This window comes from Cordyceps militaris, assembly GCF_000225605.1.
Source record: "Cordyceps militaris CM01 unplaced genomic scaffold CCM_S00004, whole genome shotgun sequence".
NCBI lineage: Eukaryota > Fungi > Ascomycota > Sordariomycetes > Hypocreales > Cordycipitaceae > Cordyceps > Cordyceps militaris.
Genome location: NW_006271972.1, coordinates 657,507 through 677,676, shown reverse-complemented (window position 1 = coordinate 677,676; position 20,170 = coordinate 657,507). Strand labels below are relative to the sequence as shown.

The following is a 20,170-nucleotide window of genomic DNA, read 5'->3' as shown; positions in this document are numbered from 1 at the left end:
GAGGCGTGCCGTGGGCTTTTTATGGGTGTGGCTCTTCTTTATGTCTACTGTCCCGGGATGGCAATATCCGACCATTTATCAGTCTGTAACGAACGGGGACGACATCTAGTCATTACCTAAGCAAGGACAAAGAAAAGATCTCATTTATCCTCACCCGCAACTCTCTTTCTTTCGTTCCCATCCTGCTTATTATCATCCTTCGTTACCATATAACACGAGTCCCTCCGGTGCCTGAAATTGCAGCATATGCTCCAAGCGTTCAATATTTAGTACGACCCGCTGGATCATGTCCGCTGATGAGATAAACGGCTCGCCACCGCCATCCTACCAGGACGTTGTGGATGGGAAAGCAAGCGACCGCATACCTCCATCTCTCCTCTCGGTAGATGGTCAAACCATCACCACGCAACACCATGAAGGTGTCTCTCCAACCGCAGCTTATCGGCTGAATCGCGGCATCGCCACTCTGTCTCATGCCACTTCCGAGGTCACTTTTGAGCGGGTAGTGAAAGCACATGGCCAAGCGACAGAAAAGGCCCCCGATCGCACTCGACACATTTACAACCTCCGGTATATTCACAAGGCTCCGGGCGGACTGGAAGGCGTGCCGTCGGACTCGCCGCACTACTACGTCGAACGCGTCTCGTCCAAGACGGGGCTTGGTAGCCTGGGGATGAAAAAGTCTACTCTGCGAAAGCATTGGAAAACGCTTCCACTCGACCTGTCGGGGAAAACGAGCAGCTATAAGCTCCCGCAATTTGTCAAGGATGCAGACGCGGTGTTTACGTTGAGCCTTCAGGGCGATCAGTTCATATGGGCCGATGCCCAAGGAAATGTGGTAGCGGAAGAAATCCCGCAAGAGGACGGATCTGCGTCGAAACTACAAGTCAAGTCAAGTCTGGAACGGGATTCTTTTGAGATGCTGGTCGCCTTGTGGTGCTGCCATGTTTGGCAGCAGTCTGCTGAAGGCCAGCCTCGAGTTCAAACACGGCTAGAATCAGGTATGTTGACTGCGCCCCCCTCGCAGATTCCTTGTCTTTGTTGGACATGGCATTGTCAAAGTGGTACGTACATACTGATCGTCCTCCAGTCCGGCACAAACTTAGCCTTTCAAAGGACTTACCCAGTCGAGGCAATATGTTCATGCGATTCTAAGGCTGGAATGTAACTAGCGCTCTTCAACACTAGGTACATCATGAACCGACCGACAAGCACTGGAATACAAAAAAACTGATATGAAAGGTATATGCTTCTAGTTCGATGGTTAATAAATTGATTTATTATTCCTTTTTATTCATACTCTTATAGTATACCTCTAAGCAGGTATAGTAAGGCTTCTCTAGTTACTGCTCGCTGGAATATTTGCACCATGGCCGTGATTTCGCACCACCATCTCCGCCAGTGGGCTGGCGTCTCCACGCATAGCAAACAAACAGCAAATAGCAAACAGAAAAAGTGGCGCTTGATTCCGGTGCCGGGAACCTGATATAATCGGCAGTTTGGCCTCGAGCCTGTGCCTGTTTCGGGATGGTGCAGTGTTATACACTCTAGTCGTATTTCCACGCCCCTGTGCGACTCACGCCGCCGCAACATCGCTACCATCGTCAACCATCCTGGCCTTTTCCTGGGCTAAAAACACTTCCTGCTCGCGCGCGCTCTTTTCGAGATCGAGAAACACCCACAGCCCAACGGCGCTGAGCAGACTCAGGGCGAACAAGAAGTAAAACGGCGCGCTATTGTTCGTGCCGCCCGGCGAGGCGTCAATGATGCGGCTGCTGATCAGCGGTCCGATGAAGCTCGAGGCCTTGCCAATAATGTTGAAGATGGAGAAGAAGAGAAACTCGTGGCCGCGCGGCGTGACGGACGAAATCATAATCTGCGAGTAGCTGTACCAGGGGCAGACGACCAGGCCGTAAAAGGCCTGGTAGAGCCAGATTTCCCACTCGTTTTTGAAGCCGAATCTGCCGGTCCAGTTGCCAATCATGCCCCAGCCATCGAGCAGCAAGATGGACACCATGACGCCGTTGAACATGGTCTTGGCGCTGAGGTTCATGCGCTTTTGAATCAGCCAGAACATACCAATGCCGACAGCTTGCGCAGCAATGCCGACGATGAGTAGATAGGTGAGCTTCAGGGTATCGTACGCAATGACTTGGTTTTGCAGCGTGGAGATGACCGTGACGGTGGTGTTGAGAGAATCACCGAGCAGAAAATAGCCCGCGAGGAAGATGAGACTCTGCTTCAGCTGCCACATCTGACTGGCCGCTTCGTACAGCTGCCAGAAGCCGACGGTGACAATGTTGAGTCCGGGTGGAATCTTCATGCCCGGACGCGTCTTTTCCATGAGGAACCAGGGCAGTGAGAGCAGCAACCAGACACCAGTGGCAAAGGCAATGAGCACCGAGAGGCCCCAATTGTTGTCCTCAGTGCTCCGGCGCACATGCACAGCATACATGATGCCGACAATGACGGCAAGGATGAAGATTTCGCCCACCGACTGGACATAGAAGCCGACGTTGCTCAGTCGACTGCGCTCCAGCTCGTCGCGCCGGTCCATTTCCTTGAGGGTAATCTCGTCATTCTCGTAGGCGGTGCGCGAGTCCTTGATCCACGGCGTGTTGCGGGCCAGCGACGGAAACGCGGCGGTCCAGTACGTTAGCGTGAGCTGGTACGCAATCAGGCCGACAATGTACAGGCCGGCCGCAATCTGCCACTTGGCCGGGTCGTGGACGGCGAGCCAGGCGAAGCCAATGGCGTAGGCGACGAGCGACCAGACAACGAGGACCCAGCGGCGGCCGGTGCCAAAGTCGGCCCAGGCGCCAATGACGAGGAAGAGGACAGCCTGCAGGGCAAAGGAGATGCCGTTGGCGAGGAGGACGATGCTGTTGACGTCGCGGTCGGCACCGGCGAAGCGCAGCAGGCCCGTGTCGCCGCCGGCGGCCTGGCTCAGCAGGTTCTGAAAGGCCGTCGGGCCAAAGTTGAAGAGGGCGAGCCCGTTGGCGCCAATATAGTACGTGTACCAGGCCCAGATTTCAGACTTTGTCGTGGTCGCAACGTCGGTGTCGGTCAGCGCGGGCATCACCAGGCCGCGCCGCTGGGTGCCGGGGAGCTCATCGTCCGAGGCCTTGGCAGCGAGCGGCGGGTGCTCGCGAGCGGACGCGGACGAGGGCGAGGCCACGTGCTGCACTTGGCGGCTCTCGTCGTTGATGGCCGCCTTTTCCTCCTCCTCAGAGTGTCGGAAGGGATCCATGGCGGGATGCAATGGGTCGCGGGCGAGTCGCGTTTGTCATCCCAGGCGGCAAAAGAGCTGGCTGGGGGCGACCGGACGAAGGGGGAGGCAGGCCGTTGATGGTGTTGATGCAAGAGATGGGGATCAAGGCGGGCCAAAAACGGCGGGCCGATGCGGGAAAGTTCTTTCTCGCAGTCATCTTTCTGCCGGCGACACCTGCGTCTTGAACGGGGATCGTGTGCATGGCGACCTCGTCCTCCTGTTGGCCCGATCCAGGTGCGATGGGCCACGCCTGCACGCTTGTGGCTTTGGTTAGTGCGCTGTACGGATTTAGTGCGACGGGCGCTGGACGGTGATAGGAAGCGCCCAGGGCCATGAGAGTTAGTGGCACTTTAAAATCCGTTATCCTACGTCACATGGGGGGGCGCGAAAATGGCCTTGGTTTCGTTGTTTGCTGCTCTTGACGATGCAAAGAAGCTGTGCGTTGAAAATGGCGCATCGTCGCGAATTGGGCATATTGGTGCAGGTGGCGGGTGTCACGGTGTCCCCAAATACCTGGGGAGAGGGTTGCAGCGGATGGGGATGGTGCAGCAGGTCAGGCAGGGGCTTCTTTTACTGCTGCGCATCTGCACTACCTACTGGTACAAGTCCACGCATATCCATCTTACTGGTATCCGTACTTTCGTAGGTGATACCTAGCTACCGGGACCGCTGGTGCATGCATTGTCTTGGTGCTCGAGCGGCTGAAGCTGCTTTCGGTCGCTAGCTCATCCCTGGCGGCCAAGTTCATCCGATGGTGTCCGCGAACGCGGCCGTACGTCTTTACCATGGACTCCCAGACGACGAGGCACTAGCGAACAATGCTGACTCGACATTGCTCAAAGAAAAGAAGGCCGTGTATTCTCCGTTACCCACAAATGCAGTCCTGAATACATGTACAAGATGTGCCTCGCCCCCTCGACACAAAAGGCCGCCATCTACCCTGGCAGCGTCGTTCCGTCATAATTGTAAAAGGTCGCCGAATTTTGCGGCGTCAGCTTGCCAACCACTTTGAGGATGCCCGCCGCGCTCTTGGCGACGGACAAGCCCCCCTCACCCGCTATCCGGCCCGTGTCCGTCGCGCCGCCGCCCGGGTGGATGGGCACGACGGTGAAGCCGTCGGACCCGTGCAGCTCATTGTGCAGCTGCACGGCAACCATGTTGAGCGCGGCCCTGGACACGGCGTACGGCCCGCCGCGAGAAGCCGCCGCCGCCGCCGGCCTGGTATCGTCGCCCTGCCGCGCGGGCGGGCCCGACGTCGACGACACGAGCACAATCTGGCGCGTCGGGCGGGCCCTGAGCGCGGGCAGGAAGGCCTTGACGACGCGCAGCACGCCCGTCACGCCCACGTCCATGTACTCGGCCATGCGCTCGTCCGACGTGCCCAGCAGCCGCGCCTCGTCGGGCCCCTCGACGGCCGCGTGCACAATGAGCGTGTCGAGCGCGCCGACGCTGCCCGCCGCCTCGCGCACCGACTTGCCCGACGACGGGTCCAGCGTGAGGGACCGCACGTTGCTGGGCAGCGGCCGCCCGCCATCAGAAACGGCGCCGCTGCGCACAGAGGCGATGACGTGCCCGTCGGGCTGCTGCTGCGCGAGCTGCTGCACCAGTTCCTGGCCGATGCCGCGCGAGGCGCCAACTACGAGCGTCGTCTTTTGCCGGACGGGCGTAAACATGGCAGCGGCAGCGTGTAGATGGCGGTGTGGTGCCGGAGAAGGTGACAGGTCAAAGTAGTCGGGCGGCGTGAGATAGAGCTGCACGCTGCCGAGGCCGTCCATTCTGTACCGCAGCGACTGGCTCTTCAACCCAAAGACCTCCATTGTGCGAGCTTGCGCGGCCGAGGCAGAGGCGGAGACGCTGACAGATGCAGTATCGTAGGTAGACGCCGCATCGGGCGAAGGGGAGTGCGGAGCGTGATGATGTGGTTTGCCGTGATCCGATGAAACAGAAAAGGTGGTGATGATGAGAGGAACAGCAGACGTTGTTTGCTTGAGAATCCAGGGTTGGGGAGGCACCTGTTTTTGCGGGTTTGCCCCAGGCTGATATGGGTGCAGGCCACGCAACCCCTTTTCCTCTTGGCACTCTCACCTGTTTTTTCCAATTTTTCAGTGTACAAGTCCAGTCAATGGCTTGGCCTTTTTCAAGCGGTCCGTCAATTCCTCTTTTCTCATATACTCATTGGCTTCCCCCCCTCACGCCAAGGCCGCCTCTGGGGCGGGGAGGGCTTGGTACAGTGGATGTTTACAACACGTTTTTTTTGCTGTTTAATTATTTCCCCTTTTACTATCCTGCGGGCGGCTGCTTTCCCGCCAAGTACGCAATAATAAGCTTCTTTGCATAGTCTAACTAAATCGTTGCCCCCAGATTCACTACTATGTACAATCAGGGCTTGTTTACGCCCCCACGGGCCCGGCCGCCCGCTCGTGGAGATGCCAGCCAAGTATCCTCCACCGTACATCGATGAGACTAGTAAATACAATAATGTGGTGCCAAGAGAGATTGGCGCAGCACAAACCTTGTGTCGTCCCACCCGCCTTCAAGCAGGTCGCGCAATGGGTTCTTGTTGGCACGCACGCATCGTACAGGGCAGCCGTGTCCGGCCATGCACACATCCGTGTTTCCTTGTTCATGTGTGGCAGGCAGAGACGCTGCGAGAGAACATGCTGAGTACACTGTACTTTGTACACACATGACACAGTGTGCTCCCTTGGCCAGTCACCCGACGCCGGCCCAAGTCAACATGCATCTCGGGTCCGTTGCCCGCTTATAAGTTATACCCAGCCGCGTGGGGGTCCTGTTGGCAGGCCCTGTATCCGTACTCGTGCAAAATCTTGGCCGAATGCTCCGCATCTCGCTCGTTGTTTCCGCATCCATCACCGCCAGACTCCAGTTGGTCTAGTTGACCGATCATCTCACGCCCCCCTCCAGAGGATACCGAGCGCGCCGAGACCTGGTGATCCACTGCCAGCACACTGCTGACCGCAAATGTGGTTGCTTATCGCTGTCAGGGTAGTACCGTATTACTTGCTAGTTGGCCGAGGGCTACGCATCGGCGCAGTTGGAGCTTTGCCGTTCGACTGACATGCTGCCGACTATACGTCGACTTGTTTTTGGCATTGCATTTCATCCGTCCTTCCTCTTGTCGTGCGGCTTACTGGGACACACATCACAGGCGCATGGATGATGTGTTAACGATTGCCATCGCCAAGAAGTCAATGCCTCCAACCGATGGAAGTGCAGGACCAGAGATATCTCATGACGGTAATCAAGTTTCTCGGCTTTGACACATATTTTCCAGGGGATATACGTGACTTGATAATTTGAATGAATAATAGCGCGCCGCTATAACGAGGCAGAGACCAACATACATAACTGCCAGTCGATCAAGAGTTTACTCTATTCTAAACAAGGGGCAGAGATTGTACACAAATTTGCCACGCCCGCCGTGACTCAATGAGCCTCCTGCGTCGCCGCTTTCCTCGCCTTCTTCAGCTCCGCGCGCTCCTCGACTGTGGCCGCCATGCGGTCCCCCAGCTCCGTGCCCAGGCCCCTGAAGCCGGCGACGACGCCGGCGCGGTCGCCGTCGCCCATCTCCTGGCTCATCTTGAACTTGCCCTGCAGGCGGTCGATGGTGATCTCGATGCCGATGATGGCCTTGCTCAGCAGCGCCGTGTACCGGTCCGGCGCGTCCGCCACCTTCCACGCGGTCGGCGCCGCGCCCTCGCCCGTGTAGCCCATGATGGCACGCTCGCTCATGTCGCTCAGGTCCGCGAGCTGCTTGCTGAGGAAGCGCGCGGCGGCGGCCGACGACGCGGTGTCGTGGTGGACAGTGATGCGCCCGTAGACCTGCGCCGCCGCGTAGTTCCACGTCGGCACCACCTTGCCCGTGGCGGGCTTGGTCTCGGTGTAGAACTTGGGCGTCACGTAGTGCTGCACGGGGCTGTTGAACAGCACCAGCACCTCGTGCGGCAGAGACCCGTCCGACGATGCCCCGGCGGCGGTCGCCGCTTCCACCAGCGCCTTGCTGTGCGGGTTGGCCCGCGCCATGTGGCCGCGCAGCACGCCCTGCTCCGTCTCGCCCGACTCGTCCTCGACGTCGAGCAGGAACGGAATGTGCGAGCTCTGCAGCAGTGGGAAGCTGTCCGAGGGCAGCGCCGTGGTGAGGATGCCCAGAGGGTTCTCCCGGATGAGCCTGCGCAGCGTGGCGACGTCGGCGTCGGCGTGATCGGAGCGCAAGTACATGATGGGCCGTGTGTGATGGAGAGAAGATGGGCGTGGAACGGACGGAGATGATTTTCTCAGGCTCAAGCTTTTCTACGGCCCTCCCTCTCTCTCCACGCCCTTTCGTCTGAGCAGGTTGTCGAGGTCGGTGGGGAACTGGAGTCGCGGCGTGTGCGCCGTAGGGCGTGGATATCCTTGGGCCGGCGCCGGACCAATCTAAACCGTCGCAATGGTCAATGGAGCCAATAACGCGGCGTAGTAAAGCTGCGCTTGCGACATGACCCAAAAAATGAATCATTGTGTGCCATTCGTCAGCCTATTTGTTTCATCAGCCGGGGATGCAGCAACAGAAAATAGACGTGGTCTGGACCTCCGTCGGCCCGTCCAGTCGAGTTTCTCACGCCACGACTCCTGAAATAGCATTCCCTCGTTCATGTCGCTCCCATCTGCCTGGCAAGCTCGCATCACGTCTGTATGCTCTCGCCTGTAGCTAGTGACCCGTCAAGGTTCAAAGGGCGGGCCACTTGTTCCGCAGGTCCCTCGTCCGCACCAAGGGCAAGTCCAGGCCAGCATCAGCCGACACGGGAAATATTCTCACCGGGAACCAATCGCGGAGCGCGCAATTGGCGACGGATAAGATCCTGGTCCGCGCTGTCGATGTAGAGTGGGCGCCCTTGTCATGGGCAACGACGACCTGCAGCCCCGGCGACCGGCCCGCGGGTTTCCGGCTGCGCACTTGCATCGGTCCGGGCGCGACACCACGAGTCATCGGGCCGAGAATAACCACCACGCAAGTCATCGGACCGGGAGCGTTACGCGATAGAGGTCAGGAAGTGGGAAGTGCGTTCTTTGGGCCGGTCTTTGGCCACGGCCAAACTGCCGACATTTTGCGCGTCGTTGAAATTGTCATCGCTTCTCTATGCAAGGCTTGTGGCTGTCTCGCGTGGAATGTCTTGCGGTCATTATCGCCACGGGTAGTTTCCAGCAACAGTGGTCAACGGCGCGTCGCTGGTCTCGGATCAGGCTCCAAGTCGATGGTATGGACCCGGGTCGATTTCCGTCACTCTGTATTCCCCTCCGCGGTAAGCAAGACAGCAAGGCAGGTGTAGTGGTAGTTACTGTACCTCTCTTCCTAATTCGCGGGATGAAAGGCTCCCTCCCGATTCCGGATGGTGGTGAAGCAAAAGAATGCCAGGCGAAGCAGTCACACAATATAGACATTTATTTTTTAATGCAGCTTGTCCCATATACTATCCATCCAGCAAGCCCATCCTAAATTATCTGCTATTGACATGGGAGAGCAAGTCTATTGACATGGGAGAACAAATAGAGCCAGAGCCCTACAAGTACATTCGCGGATCGACACAGGCATCCTGGCGATGCATCTATCTATCCCCTTTCCCAGTCCCCCACGCGCGCAGCAGGGCACGGCGATGTTGCAGAATATCACGTACATGCATCTCCGGCATTCGCCGTTGCAAAGTACGATGCTGTTGCAGTGCACCGGAGTAAAGGCGGCACGTTGTCTCCTGTGACAAGGGGTATCGACTTGCGACAAGGGTATATATCACAATTGACATTGCGACATGGAGGCGTTTATCCGCCTAGACCTGAAGATGCATCCGCGGAGCAAGATCCGCTTCCGCCGCGCATTCTGTAATTATCCATTGGCTGGCGCAAAATCCATGGCTCTTTCCGACCAATAGATCCTTTTCCTCTTCTCTTGTTCACAGCGTTCGTTTACATCGTCATGGGACCAGAACACTCTGGCCAGCACTTGCACGCACTTGCTTGGCGCCTCTTTTCACCTTGTACAGCAGCAGGTCGACTTGCGGTTTTTATTTTTTATTTCTATTTTTATTCTTATTTCTTTTGCCCGGTCATCAACAGACGTGTCACGTTCATCAAGCTATGAATGGGGCCGTGCAGCAGCAAGCCCGTCACATCTGCATCGGTCCCCGTCGTGGAAAAAGAAGAAGAAGAAGAAGTGAGCAGAGGAAAGTCTTCTCTGCGGCTCTGCCCTTGCAGCTCTGTCCGACAAAAAAAAAAAAAAAATGTCTTGTCAAGAAAGTTGTGCAGAACGCAACTAGGCTCTGCAGATAAGATTGATCTGCCGAAGACCACTTGGCAACCTAGCTTGGCTACTACGGACTCACAATTAAAAGAAGAAGAAAGACAAGAAAAAAAAAAGAAGGACTGCAAAGATGCAGTGGTTGAGAAGCAGGCAGATTCGTATGTGTGCGGTGCAACCCGAATTTCTGCCCGACCTTTTCTTGGTCATGCCGTCTCTTGCGAACCGCGCGTGCGGACAGGCTCGAAATGGACATCTTGGCTCTGGATGGAATTCACATTTGCCACCCGCCTCGCCATGAGCGTACCTTTCAAGGTTTCGCAGAGTCGGCGTCTCTCTCCCTCCCCCCCCCCACGTTGTGGCCTGGGACGAACAAGTCTCCTCACCGATGTGGGAACTCGGCTGTTTATGCCGCAAGCGTATTGACGGTTGGGCACCTCCCATGTACAATGTATTTTAACCGTCTATTTGAGGAGGGAGGGGGGGTGCGCTTCTATGCCGGACCCACGGGATCTTGCTACTTGTGTCGCGCGACGAAGCGTACATGCTTGCTGCCGACGTCATATCGCGGGGTCAAGGTGCGCCGCATCGTGGGTGCTACCCTTCTGGAAAAGCAAAAGAGCTCGGCCAATGTGTATACATGGGAAAGTTGCGGTCAGGCTTTGCGACGAGTACGGACGCATTCGTATCTACTGATGCGTGATGTGATACCCAGACTGGCTCAGATACAGCCTCGCAGCGCAAGCCACTTCATCATGCTCGTCAAAGCTCGGTCAAACGGGATACGGCTTCGCCATGACACACCACCTTTGTCATGTATACTCTGTCGCAAACATGAGACAATGCATGTGAGCTTCTTCCATGTGCAGTTTGACCGCTAGTCCCTCTGCAGGCCTCAAAGAAAAAAAAAAGACATTCCCATTCCGGGCTGAGTTGGGGGCGAGAATCCATTGGCCACCTGTAGACAAGTTCCTGGCCCGGTTGGGCCCTGTGCGACACATCTGTCTGTCTATGTAGTTTGGATGATACGTGGCGCGCGCGGTACTGGGCTTTCTCTGGACGGGCCGCTTGGTGGCTCATTTCTGCTGCTGTCTGTCTCTCTCTTGAGCTAAATCGAGTTGCCAACAGCATCAAGTCTACCGCCGCCGAGAAAACAACTCATCGGCCTCTACACCGCGTGTTACACGACTGTTTTCTCTGCCCTCTCGCGGCCGGGGAACAGGACCCAACCAATCAACGCAGACGGGCCTCTCTTTTCTGCCCTTTTTTTTACCTTTTGGGCGCCCAAGAAGCATGGGCGTCTGAGTAGACAAGAAACAAAAGTTGCGGCTTAGAATACGACGCGCGGGAGGGAGAAAAAAAAAGGGCCATTGTTGATGGCAATCCGTCATCTGAAAATGGCAGCCATCAGGCCGCCATCCCATACACCCATCGTGCGCTTTCTATATAGACCTTGGCTCATCCCCAAGCTTTTGGCATCTCTCCTGCAAGAAAAGCGACCCCAGAGCCAGTCAAGATCTCGAACTTGCATCTGCATCTTCCCCTTCCCCGGTCAACAGTACCAAGCTACGGTCTCCATTTTCCATAACAGTATGTATCCACCCCGGGCCGCCCTTTTTTATGTCGCTGACATCCGTCCCCCCCGCATTCAAGGACCGCTTTGTCGCCATGCCCGGCTCTACAACCCAAGGACAGCCCTCAGACAAGAGGGAGAGCTCTGCAGCGGAACACGGAGCCCCATCCTCGGCAGCAGCCACCCTGGTACAACCCCCGCGCGGGGACCAGGATGCGCAGAGACAGGCCGCGCACACGGCCCAAGCCGGCGGCGGCTTGACCGAGGAAAACGAGCGACAAATTTCTGGGGCCGGAGCGGCCCGGCGGCAGCCGAGCGACACGCTGTCCCAAGTTTGTATGAGGTAAATCTCTCTCTTTTTTTCTTCTAATTTTTGCTTCTTGTTATTCGTCGATGCCCAGATCCAGATACTCATGATCGACACTAGCCACATCGATGTTGATGAGGGTTTCTCAGGACGGGAAGAAGACTTCTTCGACGAGGAAGATTTGAGTGAGCCTTGGGGGATCGTCCAGTTCCTAAACGACGAGAGTAATATCCCGGTTTGGGCGCGGCCACTACATGAATCGAGAGAGGCGGCCGAGAGATTCTACAGATCCAGGGCCGTGAGGCACATTCGAGACTTTAATAATTATGTCACCGTCTCGCAAGGCCGGTAGCATCCCTTTCACCCTTTCTTTCTCTGTCTATTTCGATTTCTTTCTTTTTTCTTTCTTTTTTTTTTCTTTTTTTTTCTTCTTCTTTTTTTCTTGGTCATTCTATCCTCCTGGGCGGCGTTTCGGCACTTATATATACCCATATTACCTTGGACTTTTTAGCGAGTGGCTAACAGTTGCACCACTATGTGAATATTATTTTTTTGAATCGCATTTTCGCTCTCTGCTCGAGTTGACTGTTCTTCACAAGACAACATTGTGTGACTGAGCATGTACCCGTCGCATAGCCGACTTCGTTTGGCTTGAGGCACGGGCGCCATGCTGTGCTGCCACCAGTGTGTAGGGCTGGTTCAGCTCGCAGGGCCGGCATGACCATTTCCTCATCCGAACCTCGCCAAAAGGAAAAAAGGAAAAAAAAGAGGAACTGCTCATATCATTCTGCCGTGTTCAACACGAGAGCCCCATGACAACACGTCTGCGCGCATGCCCAACACCGGCCTTCCTGAATAGGAAAGCCATGATCGGTGGCCCGCTCACGGCCCGCGATCATCGGAGAGCGGCCCGGTTGTTCGTATTATTCCTAGGGGTTTACCAAGGTACTAGTACACGAACAAGAACAACGGGGTATTACGGATTGGTCGAGATGAAAAAAGCCTTGACTAAATGTGCCAAAGTAGGACACCCAGTCACATGACTAGATCACCTAAGATTTGTGTGTGACCGGCCCTACAACAGCGAGAAATGGAAGCTTGTCAGAGCCTCTCTGGTGCGATTCTAGTATTTCTTATTCTTTTAATTTTTCTTACTTTGGTTCGTCAGACACACCAGTGGGAGGACTGCTGCCACGAGCGCATCAATGTCATTACAATCGTGAGCATCAGGGAGCTCCATCCATTTTTGTACTGGGATTGACAAGGTAGCCATCCAAATACATGGTGTGGTAGCGACCATGATCGTCGTCCTTGAGAGGAGCAGGCGCGGCCTCATTGGCGAGTCGACTGGTGAATCCGTGCGACAATAACAAGCCCAAGACCCTTGCCTTCTTGATTGTAATGACCGTCTCTTCGGATAGACCGCCGACTTTCGTACCTAATGTTGACCAGAACCGCTGCTCAAAAGCCTCGTAATCCGGAAATCTGGTCCAGCCATTGCGCAAATGCATAGAGCCGGCAAATGATTGAATCGAATGAAGGTTTGTTCCAAAGGGGCCAATGGAAGCCTCGGCCCAATCGATCACACCTGTCAAGTGACATGAATCCTTTTCTACCAGCACATTGGAGGAGCCAAAATCCTTGTGGAGGAGCACCATCGGCAGGGCCATGATGTCGTCCAGAGAACGCAGACAAGTCTGGATAGCAGGCTTGAATCTTTCTGGGAGACCCTCTTCAAGTGCGTGAAGATCGGAAAGGTAGCTTGCCTTTAATTTATCACGGTATTCGGAAGACACATTCTGCGGAGTGAGCCAGGATCGTGCGAGGAAGCTGGCGAAAAGATTAGGTGGGCGCTTTCCGGCTGCGTGCATGACAAGACGGACCTGGCAACGTCGGCGAAAAAGTACTGCCGGGAGGGAAAAAATTCGGGAGAGGACTGGGCGACATCGTGGGACAAAATGAAATCTAGCTGAGTGATGCCAGGCATTCGTGTCATGAGGTACACCAGTAGTGGCTCCTTGCCGCTCTCCTGATCTTGGCCATGGCCTAGCTCCCCGTGTAGAGAGACTGTAGGCACGAATGAGCCGTAAACAGCGGTCGCTAGGTCGGACAATTCGGTTTTTAGAGCCAGGGAGCTCAGGCGGCACTGCACAACATATTCTAAACGCTCGCCTGCGTACACTGTGTAGCTGCAGGCGCCTTGAATGGCCACTGGCTCGATCTTGTTGCTTCCTGTGAGTTGGCGGGCTTTCGTCTCGCACTGGGATCGCGTCGCTGTCGTCTTCTTGAAGAAGGCAGCTATCTCGTCGTCGGCGGAATATTCGGCCATCTTTCGACGTGGTATAACGGAGAGAGAAAAATCGATTGACAAGGCCGGTTTGGTGGCAGCCTGGCAGGGTGTTGGACGCAAGTTTCGTTTGAGGCTGCCGAACCAGAGGACAGAGGACAAAGCCAGCTCCCCTGGCCGCGTTCAACTGTGGGGTGATGCAAACTTGCGTCGACGGCTGGCCTCGACAGGGCTTTTCTTAATTCTGGCATTGATGAGTGGTAAATTCTCAAGACGAAGAGTCTTCTATATATCAGAGCACAATTCGCCGATCGGCTTACTACGAGGATACAGGTAACACAATACTACCAATGCAGAGCATGTTTTTTTGTCTGTCACGACACAGCTACATGATGCAACGAAATCCGATATTTTTATTCCAACACCAAACCACAGGCTTTGTAGAAATCTTGGGGAAAAAAAAGATCTGTACCTTGGATTCCTACAACACATTCATACATAACTATAACCACAGACCCATCATCTGTCTGGGACATTGGGCCTTTGTCGCTATTTATGGGCCCAAGTCAGAGCCATAGACTTGGTATTATATTATACTATTCCCTGCAAATATTGATTCATGCATGCGAAATGACACTACAATTTGGGGATAAATCGAAACAGCTAAGCTTTTTACCCCACTGTACAAGAGTCTCTATTCTCGGCAACAGTATTAGCCCAACGCTCCAACACTAACATCATCCACATCCGTTTGTTGACCAAGTACTACTAATGAATGGACTAGCCGCATTCTGACGAATGACTTGTTAGTACCAATCTGTGCTTATTGTTGATAGATGAGTGACTAATTGTCAAGACGCTGTAGCTGGCTCAGACACCATTCACCATGGGGCAACTCGCTCTGTTAGGCATGTGGATGACAGCCCGGCAATAGCGGACAAACTAAAACATCAGCTAGAAAATGAGATCGCCAACTACTTGCGACATGTGGGTAAAGCTTACTCTTCCTCGTCCGCCCGAAGTCCGTCAGTGGGCACCGGCAGCTGCCCCAGCACACGATTTCAGCCTCGGATCCGGCACTTCGGCACCGCATGATCGACAAGCTAGGGGCGACCGCAGATGCGACCTTCCGGACTAGGCAGTTAGAGATAAGCTTGCCATCTCCGAACTACCTATTCGCAACAAGCCGGACTGAACAGCGTTTACGCCAATGCTTCAGAACGTGGTCATCTTTCCCAGTTGCGGTAGCCGGGCTTACATGCAACGGAGACGGCCATCAGTTCTCCGGCCATGATACTCTCTGTGCTCCGACTATAAAACCCACGTTGGACGCCGCCAGGATAGATGACGATGTAGTACACCCTCCATCCCCTCTAAACAAGCTTCACCCGGGGCCTCCTTTCCCTATCAGCCACTTGCTCTAGCCATGAAGTTTGCAATTGCCCTCGCTGCCCTCGCCGGCGTCGCCGCCGCTGCCCCCCAGCAGCTCCGGCAGCGCAGCGCCCACGAGCGCTCAACCACGCGCCGGAACCGCACCAACCAGCGGCTGGGGGCGCCGTACACCAACGCCGACGGCGTCCGGTCGCAGACGTCGTCCAACTGGGCGGGCGCCGTGCGGCACGCCAAGGGCATCACCAAGGTCGTCGGGACCATCACGGTGCCGACGCCGCGGGGCGGCAGCGCCGACCAGTCGGGCGCCGCGTGGGTCGGCATCGACGGCGACAGCTGCCAGGCCGCGCTCCTGCAGACGGGCATCGACTTTTACGGCGACGGCAGCTTCGACGCCTGGTGGGAGTGGATCCCGGACAACGTCGTCATGTTTGGCGACTTCCCCCTCAGCGTCGGCGACCGCGTCTACATGGAGGTCGACGCCTCGTCCAAGACGACGGGCGTCGCCATCCTCGAGAACCTGACGACGGGCAAAAAGGCCACCCACACCTTTACCCGCACCCCGTCGACCCTCTGCGAGACCGACGCCGAGTGGATCGTCGAGGACTTTGCCGACAACCTGGCCGGGTTCAGCGAAATCATCTTTACCAACAACTCGGCCACGACCTCCTCCGGCACCATCACCCCCGCCGGCGGCACCGTCATCAACCTGGCAAAGGAGGGCACTGGCCCCCTCGAGACGGACTGCGGTATCAACGGCAATGACGTTTACTGCAAGTACATTGGCAACCTGTAAAGGGCTGAAGAAGAAGCCCGCTAGATGTACATAGCCTCTAGTATATGTCACTCCAATAACGTACATACAGTGTAAAAACATGAATCCAATCCTGTACTTTCCTGTGTATGTCAGGTGCTCAAGGTAAGGTCCGCCTCTTCTCTGTCTCTGGGCTGTTTCTTATGCTCCTGCCTCGCTCATACAATGAAGTAGAACTCCGTCTGCGGCATTGTCCATCTTGGAGCGAGTGGGATTTGCGCGTTGTGCAAACAAGAACAGGAACCCAGGGATAAATAGAGCGGCCTCCGTTTTCGCCCTTACTTGTCAATGACTGCATATAGCTCGTCGCAATAACACTCCGGGCACTGTGTGCCGCCTCTGCGGTGCCACCTATCTACAGCATGCTTCCACGCTGTCGCGCTGACTCCTCTGGTCCGCTTATACTTGGCCGCCATAAGCCTCCAGTGGACTTTTTTCTTCGGTCGGTATTGTAAACAATAGATGCACAAGCCAAACTTCTTCTTTCCCAGCCAATTATAACTGTCGCATTGAGGCTCAAAGCGCCAAAGGAGCCAGTATATGAGACGGCAGGGGGGCGGCATGATGTTTCTATGCTTGGCCACAGAAGGGACCCTGATCTCCAACATGGTCGATACCTTGAGAAGCTGCTTGCTTGCCAGGGCGAGACAGACGGCATCAATGGGGCTCAGCAATTGAAAGATGTGAAGCTGTATTTCCGTCGGAAGGGACAAGAGAGGGCAGGAAATCAGCGATGTCGCCGTCAGGAGCTACGCGCCGTGGTTAGTCGTTGGGGTTGAGATTGCAAAGTCCAGAGCACGCCAAACCTGTGCAGGTCGAGTGAAGTGTCGAAGACATGAATGTTCACGCAACATCCTTTTGGGGGCGTTTAGAAGAAGGAAGAAATCCGGGCTTCGGAACTTGTATGAATTGCCTTGGCTGGGTCCGACTGAAAGCTTCGTTTCGATGATTCGATAGGTCGACGCTGCTTTGTGGTGCGAGGCCACGGATGCATGTTTGGGCTCATTCCGCTACATCACGTGCGACCATGGCAGTTTCCAAAACAAATTAGGTGGAAAGATTAGTTAGGCGAGAGCACGCGGATTGCAAGTCGTCGACCGCTGACCGCACCTCGGCCTCAAGGTAGGTACAAATTTGAGGTAAACGCCCATCCCTGCTTAGTACCTGACCGTGAATTTTGGCACGCCGTGTTGCATTAGGTACTTTGGCTGACACTTTGTGCCTGCATTTGATACTGATCCACTTGCATGGAAGTCATTGAGTTAGCGCTAGATCAGCCCCTTGATTTATTAATTTACACTAAATTCGATAACAGGTACATCATAGGTACGAATTACATGCTGACAACATCATTTTGCTGCTTGCTTTCCTCACCCTTCATTGCACGCCATGTGGAACTGCCCGCATCATCGGTGCTGATTTACAGTGGGGTGACTACTTGAGGTTGTGACCGTGCTTACCGTGCCTCGCATTCTCACCTCTTCGCTGTTTGTCAAGCCCATCGAACATGTCATTCATCTCCCGAGCATGGTCTCGATTAAGCCGACACCGCCCACCACTGCAACCGCGTATATTCGCCAACCCCAACTTTACTCGAATACCTGCAGATGTCCCAGTCGAGGAGGAAGCACTGCCCGACTATCTCCCAGCGCGTTACTACCCCGTGCGTATTGGCCAAGTGCTCGTCGATCGTTATCAGGTGGTTGGGAAGCTTGGCTTCGGCGCGACCTCGACAGTTTGGCTGGCCCACGACTTACAGTATGTTGCCGCTCCTAGAAGCCGTCAGGACGGTGCTTACCCAGGAATGTAGCCGCCGACGCCATGTCGCCCTCAAGGTTTTTATACGCTCCCAGACGCTTGGAGATGGCGCCGGAAACGAAATCGCCATGTTCAAGCGTATGGAGCAGCGCGCATCTAACCATCCAGGTCGACACGCCGTCAGGACCCTACTAGATTCTTTCCAGCTGGATGGACCGGAAGGGGAACACCTGGTTCTGGCGCACCCGCCACTGTGGCGAAGTATCGAGGCGGCCATCCGTCGAACCTCGCCCCGAAGGCTCCCACCTTCTGGCCTGCGGTTCGTCTTAAAAGACTTGTTCCTGGCGCTGGAGTATCTGCATGACGAATGTCAAATCATCCACACCGGTAAGGGTCCTCCCCTTCTTTGAGCCATATTTGCCGCTTGGCTGATTGATCCTGATAGACATCAAGGCGGACAACATCATGTTTGGCATCAAGGACTTATCCGTCTTCGCTGAGTTTGAGGAGGAGGAGATGAATAGTCCCTGTCCACGCAAGGAGGTAGAAGGGAGAACCATTTACGCTTCTCGAGCAATTAAATCCCCAGGAGAAATTGGCCCCCCGGTCTTATGTGACTTTGGCTCAGCTGTATTTGGACATGTTGAGCACCTCGATGTGTGTGTGCAGCCCCATATCTATCGCGCCCCGGAGGTGACACTCGAAGCTTCGTGGGACTACAAGATTGATATCTGGAATGTCGGATGCATGGTAAGCATCCTCTTGGCAAGAAAATAACTCCCCTGAAAGCAAAGAATTACGGAATAGCGCGCTAACAAAAGCGCAAGATTTGGGATATATTTGAGGGAAACCAATTGTTTTACGCTGTTGACCCAGAGCACAAGGCTTATCGAAGGCGGGCTCATCTCGCCGAAATCATCGCGCTACTAGGGCCTCCGCCAAAGGATCTCCTTGCGCGCGGCCGCCTGGCGAGTAAATTTTTCTCAGATCAAGGTATAGATCATCAATCACACGAACCATGTGCGCCAATTCTCGGTTTCGTATCCAGCTGACACGGCCAACTCGCTAGGCACATTCGCCGCTGGGATTGATTTGCCAACATCGATACCGCTGGAGCAGAGGGAGACGCTTTTGACCGGGGACGACAAGAAAGAATTTCTAGAATTTATGCGGAAGATGCTTCAGTGGAGTCCAGAACGACGCAGCACCGCCAAAGAGCTATTCCAGGATGCTTGGCTACAGGGGCGGACATGAAGTCGGAGTCTTTGGAGAAATGTATGGCATAGAGACTGCCAAACAGGACAAAAAGGACAAACAGGAGTGATTGTGTTCAATGTTTTGTATATAATGTAATTCTAGTCGCATTTATTACCATAGTGAGGATCTGCATCAAAATAACTCCCTCAAGGTCACTAAACTTTGGTCCTGCAAAAACATGACGACTTGATAGGAATATCGGCCAGCTCCAGCGCCGCCTTTAACTCTCCACTGATGGCGTCTGCTTCCTCCTTCCTGTGCAGCCGCACCAGACATTCGTGATAACCATGCAGAGCCCACACATTGTGCGGGTGCTGATGCGCACGCGGCAACGAGTCGTCCAAGCCCAGGTCGGCCTTGTAGACGGCCAGCGCCTCGTCCAAATGCCCCTGCTCGAGCAGCAACGCGCCGTAGGCGTGCCTCGCCGGCTGCATCCACCCCCACGGCTCATCATACGGCAAGTCGTCGTACAGCGCAATAGCCTCGCGAAGGTGCGCAAACGCGGCCTCATACCCACCCGCGCGGTACTCGATCTCGCCGCTCAGAAGCGCCGCGCCGACTTTCAAAATCTCGGTGCACTGGTTGTTGAACAGCGTGCGCGACGGCTTGACCCTGGCCCGGGCCGCGTCAAAGAGCGCCTGCTGTGCCGTCGCCTCGTCGACGCGCCCCGTCGCCGCGAGCGCCACGCCCTTGGCATAGTGCGTCAGCGCCGTGCAGACGCAGAACAGCTCCTGGTCCTCGGGCACCTCGAGCGCCAGCACATCGTCCCAGCGGCCGAAGCGGATCAGCGCGTGCACGCGCATGCCGAGGAACGCCTCGAGCCAGTCGGCCATGGGCGGCGACTCGATGCGCAGCAGCGCCTCGGAGAGGCTCGCCTCGAGCCGGCCGACCGTCTCGAGGGCGAGCGCCGACTGGCCGGCGAAGAGCGCGCCGTAGAGCAGAAAGTGGTAGTCGTGGCTGTGGTAGAGCGTGTAGAACATGTGGGCGCCCTCGCGCGCCAGGTACTTTTCGTCGACGGCCACGGCGGCTGAGTTGGCGCGCCCGGCGGCCGCGTAGTCCCCGACGAGAATGTCAATGTGGCTCGGCATGTGGTTCAGGTGGCCGGCGTCGGGCACGAGCCCGCGCAGGGCGTCGGCGGCGGGGCGGGCGGCCTCGGGCGTCGTGGACATCTCCATGAGGTGGATGTACATGTGCAGCGCGCCGGGGTGGTGGCGGCCTCCGGGGA

At 55.7% G+C, this 20,170-nt stretch overlaps 8 protein-coding genes across 8 annotated transcripts; 4 read left to right on the top strand and 4 right to left on the bottom strand.

Moving 5' to 3' along the window:
• Positions 1–286: 286 nt before the first annotated feature.
• Positions 287–1,234, top strand: CCM_05230 (uncharacterized protein; the record flags this gene model as incomplete). Its single annotated transcript, XM_006670375.1, has 2 exons — positions 287–1,001; positions 1,173–1,234. 2 exons carry the CDS (start codon positions 287–289, stop codon positions 1,232–1,234), a joined length of 777 nt encoding a protein of 258 aa, XP_006670438.1.
• Positions 1,235–1,576: 342 nt separating this feature from the next.
• CCM_05229 (autophagy protein (Atg22), putative) lies at positions 1,577–3,250 on the bottom strand (the record flags this gene model as incomplete). The annotated part of the gene is made up of 1 exon (XM_006670374.1): positions 1,577–3,250. One exon carries the CDS (start codon positions 3,248–3,250, stop codon positions 1,577–1,579), a length of 1,674 nt encoding a protein of 557 aa, XP_006670437.1.
• A 956-nt stretch (positions 3,251–4,206) lies between these two features.
• Positions 4,207–5,088, bottom strand: CCM_05228 (short chain dehydrogenase; the record flags this gene model as incomplete). Its single annotated transcript, XM_006670373.1, has 1 exon — positions 4,207–5,088. The coding sequence occupies one exon, from the start codon at positions 5,086–5,088 to the stop codon at positions 4,207–4,209; it is 882 nt and encodes a 293-aa protein (XP_006670436.1).
• A 1,630-nt stretch (positions 5,089–6,718) lies between these two features.
• CCM_05227 (transcriptional regulator, putative) lies at positions 6,719–7,510 on the bottom strand (the record flags this gene model as incomplete). Its single annotated transcript, XM_006670372.1, has 1 exon — positions 6,719–7,510. One exon carries the CDS (start codon positions 7,508–7,510, stop codon positions 6,719–6,721), a length of 792 nt encoding a protein of 263 aa, XP_006670435.1.
• Positions 7,511–11,180: 3,670 nt separating this feature from the next.
• On the top strand, positions 11,181–11,792 carry CCM_05226 (uncharacterized protein; the record flags this gene model as incomplete). The annotated part of the gene is made up of 2 exons (XM_006670371.1): positions 11,181–11,465; positions 11,541–11,792. The coding sequence occupies 2 exons, from the start codon at positions 11,181–11,183 to the stop codon at positions 11,790–11,792; spliced, it is 537 nt and encodes a 178-aa protein (XP_006670434.1).
• An 874-nt stretch (positions 11,793–12,666) lies between these two features.
• Positions 12,667–13,978, bottom strand: CCM_05225 (Aminoglycoside phosphotransferase; the record flags this gene model as incomplete). Its single annotated transcript, XM_006670370.1, has 3 exons — positions 12,667–13,270; positions 13,324–13,900; positions 13,933–13,978. The coding sequence occupies 3 exons, from the start codon at positions 13,976–13,978 to the stop codon at positions 12,667–12,669; spliced, it is 1,227 nt and encodes a 408-aa protein (XP_006670433.1).
• A 1,175-nt stretch (positions 13,979–15,153) lies between these two features.
• CCM_05224 (aspergillopepsin, putative) lies at positions 15,154–15,912 on the top strand (the record flags this gene model as incomplete). Its single annotated transcript, XM_006670369.1, has 1 exon — positions 15,154–15,912. One exon carries the CDS (start codon positions 15,154–15,156, stop codon positions 15,910–15,912), a length of 759 nt encoding a protein of 252 aa, XP_006670432.1.
• A 1,525-nt stretch (positions 15,913–17,437) lies between these two features.
• CCM_05223 (Protein kinase-like domain) lies at positions 17,438–18,942 on the top strand (the record flags this gene model as incomplete). The annotated part of the gene is made up of 5 exons (XM_006670368.1): positions 17,438–17,688; positions 17,741–18,075; positions 18,134–18,438; positions 18,516–18,681; positions 18,758–18,942. The coding sequence occupies 5 exons, from the start codon at positions 17,438–17,440 to the stop codon at positions 18,940–18,942; spliced, it is 1,242 nt and encodes a 413-aa protein (XP_006670431.1).
• Between the last annotated feature and the right edge of the window lie 1,228 nt (positions 18,943–20,170).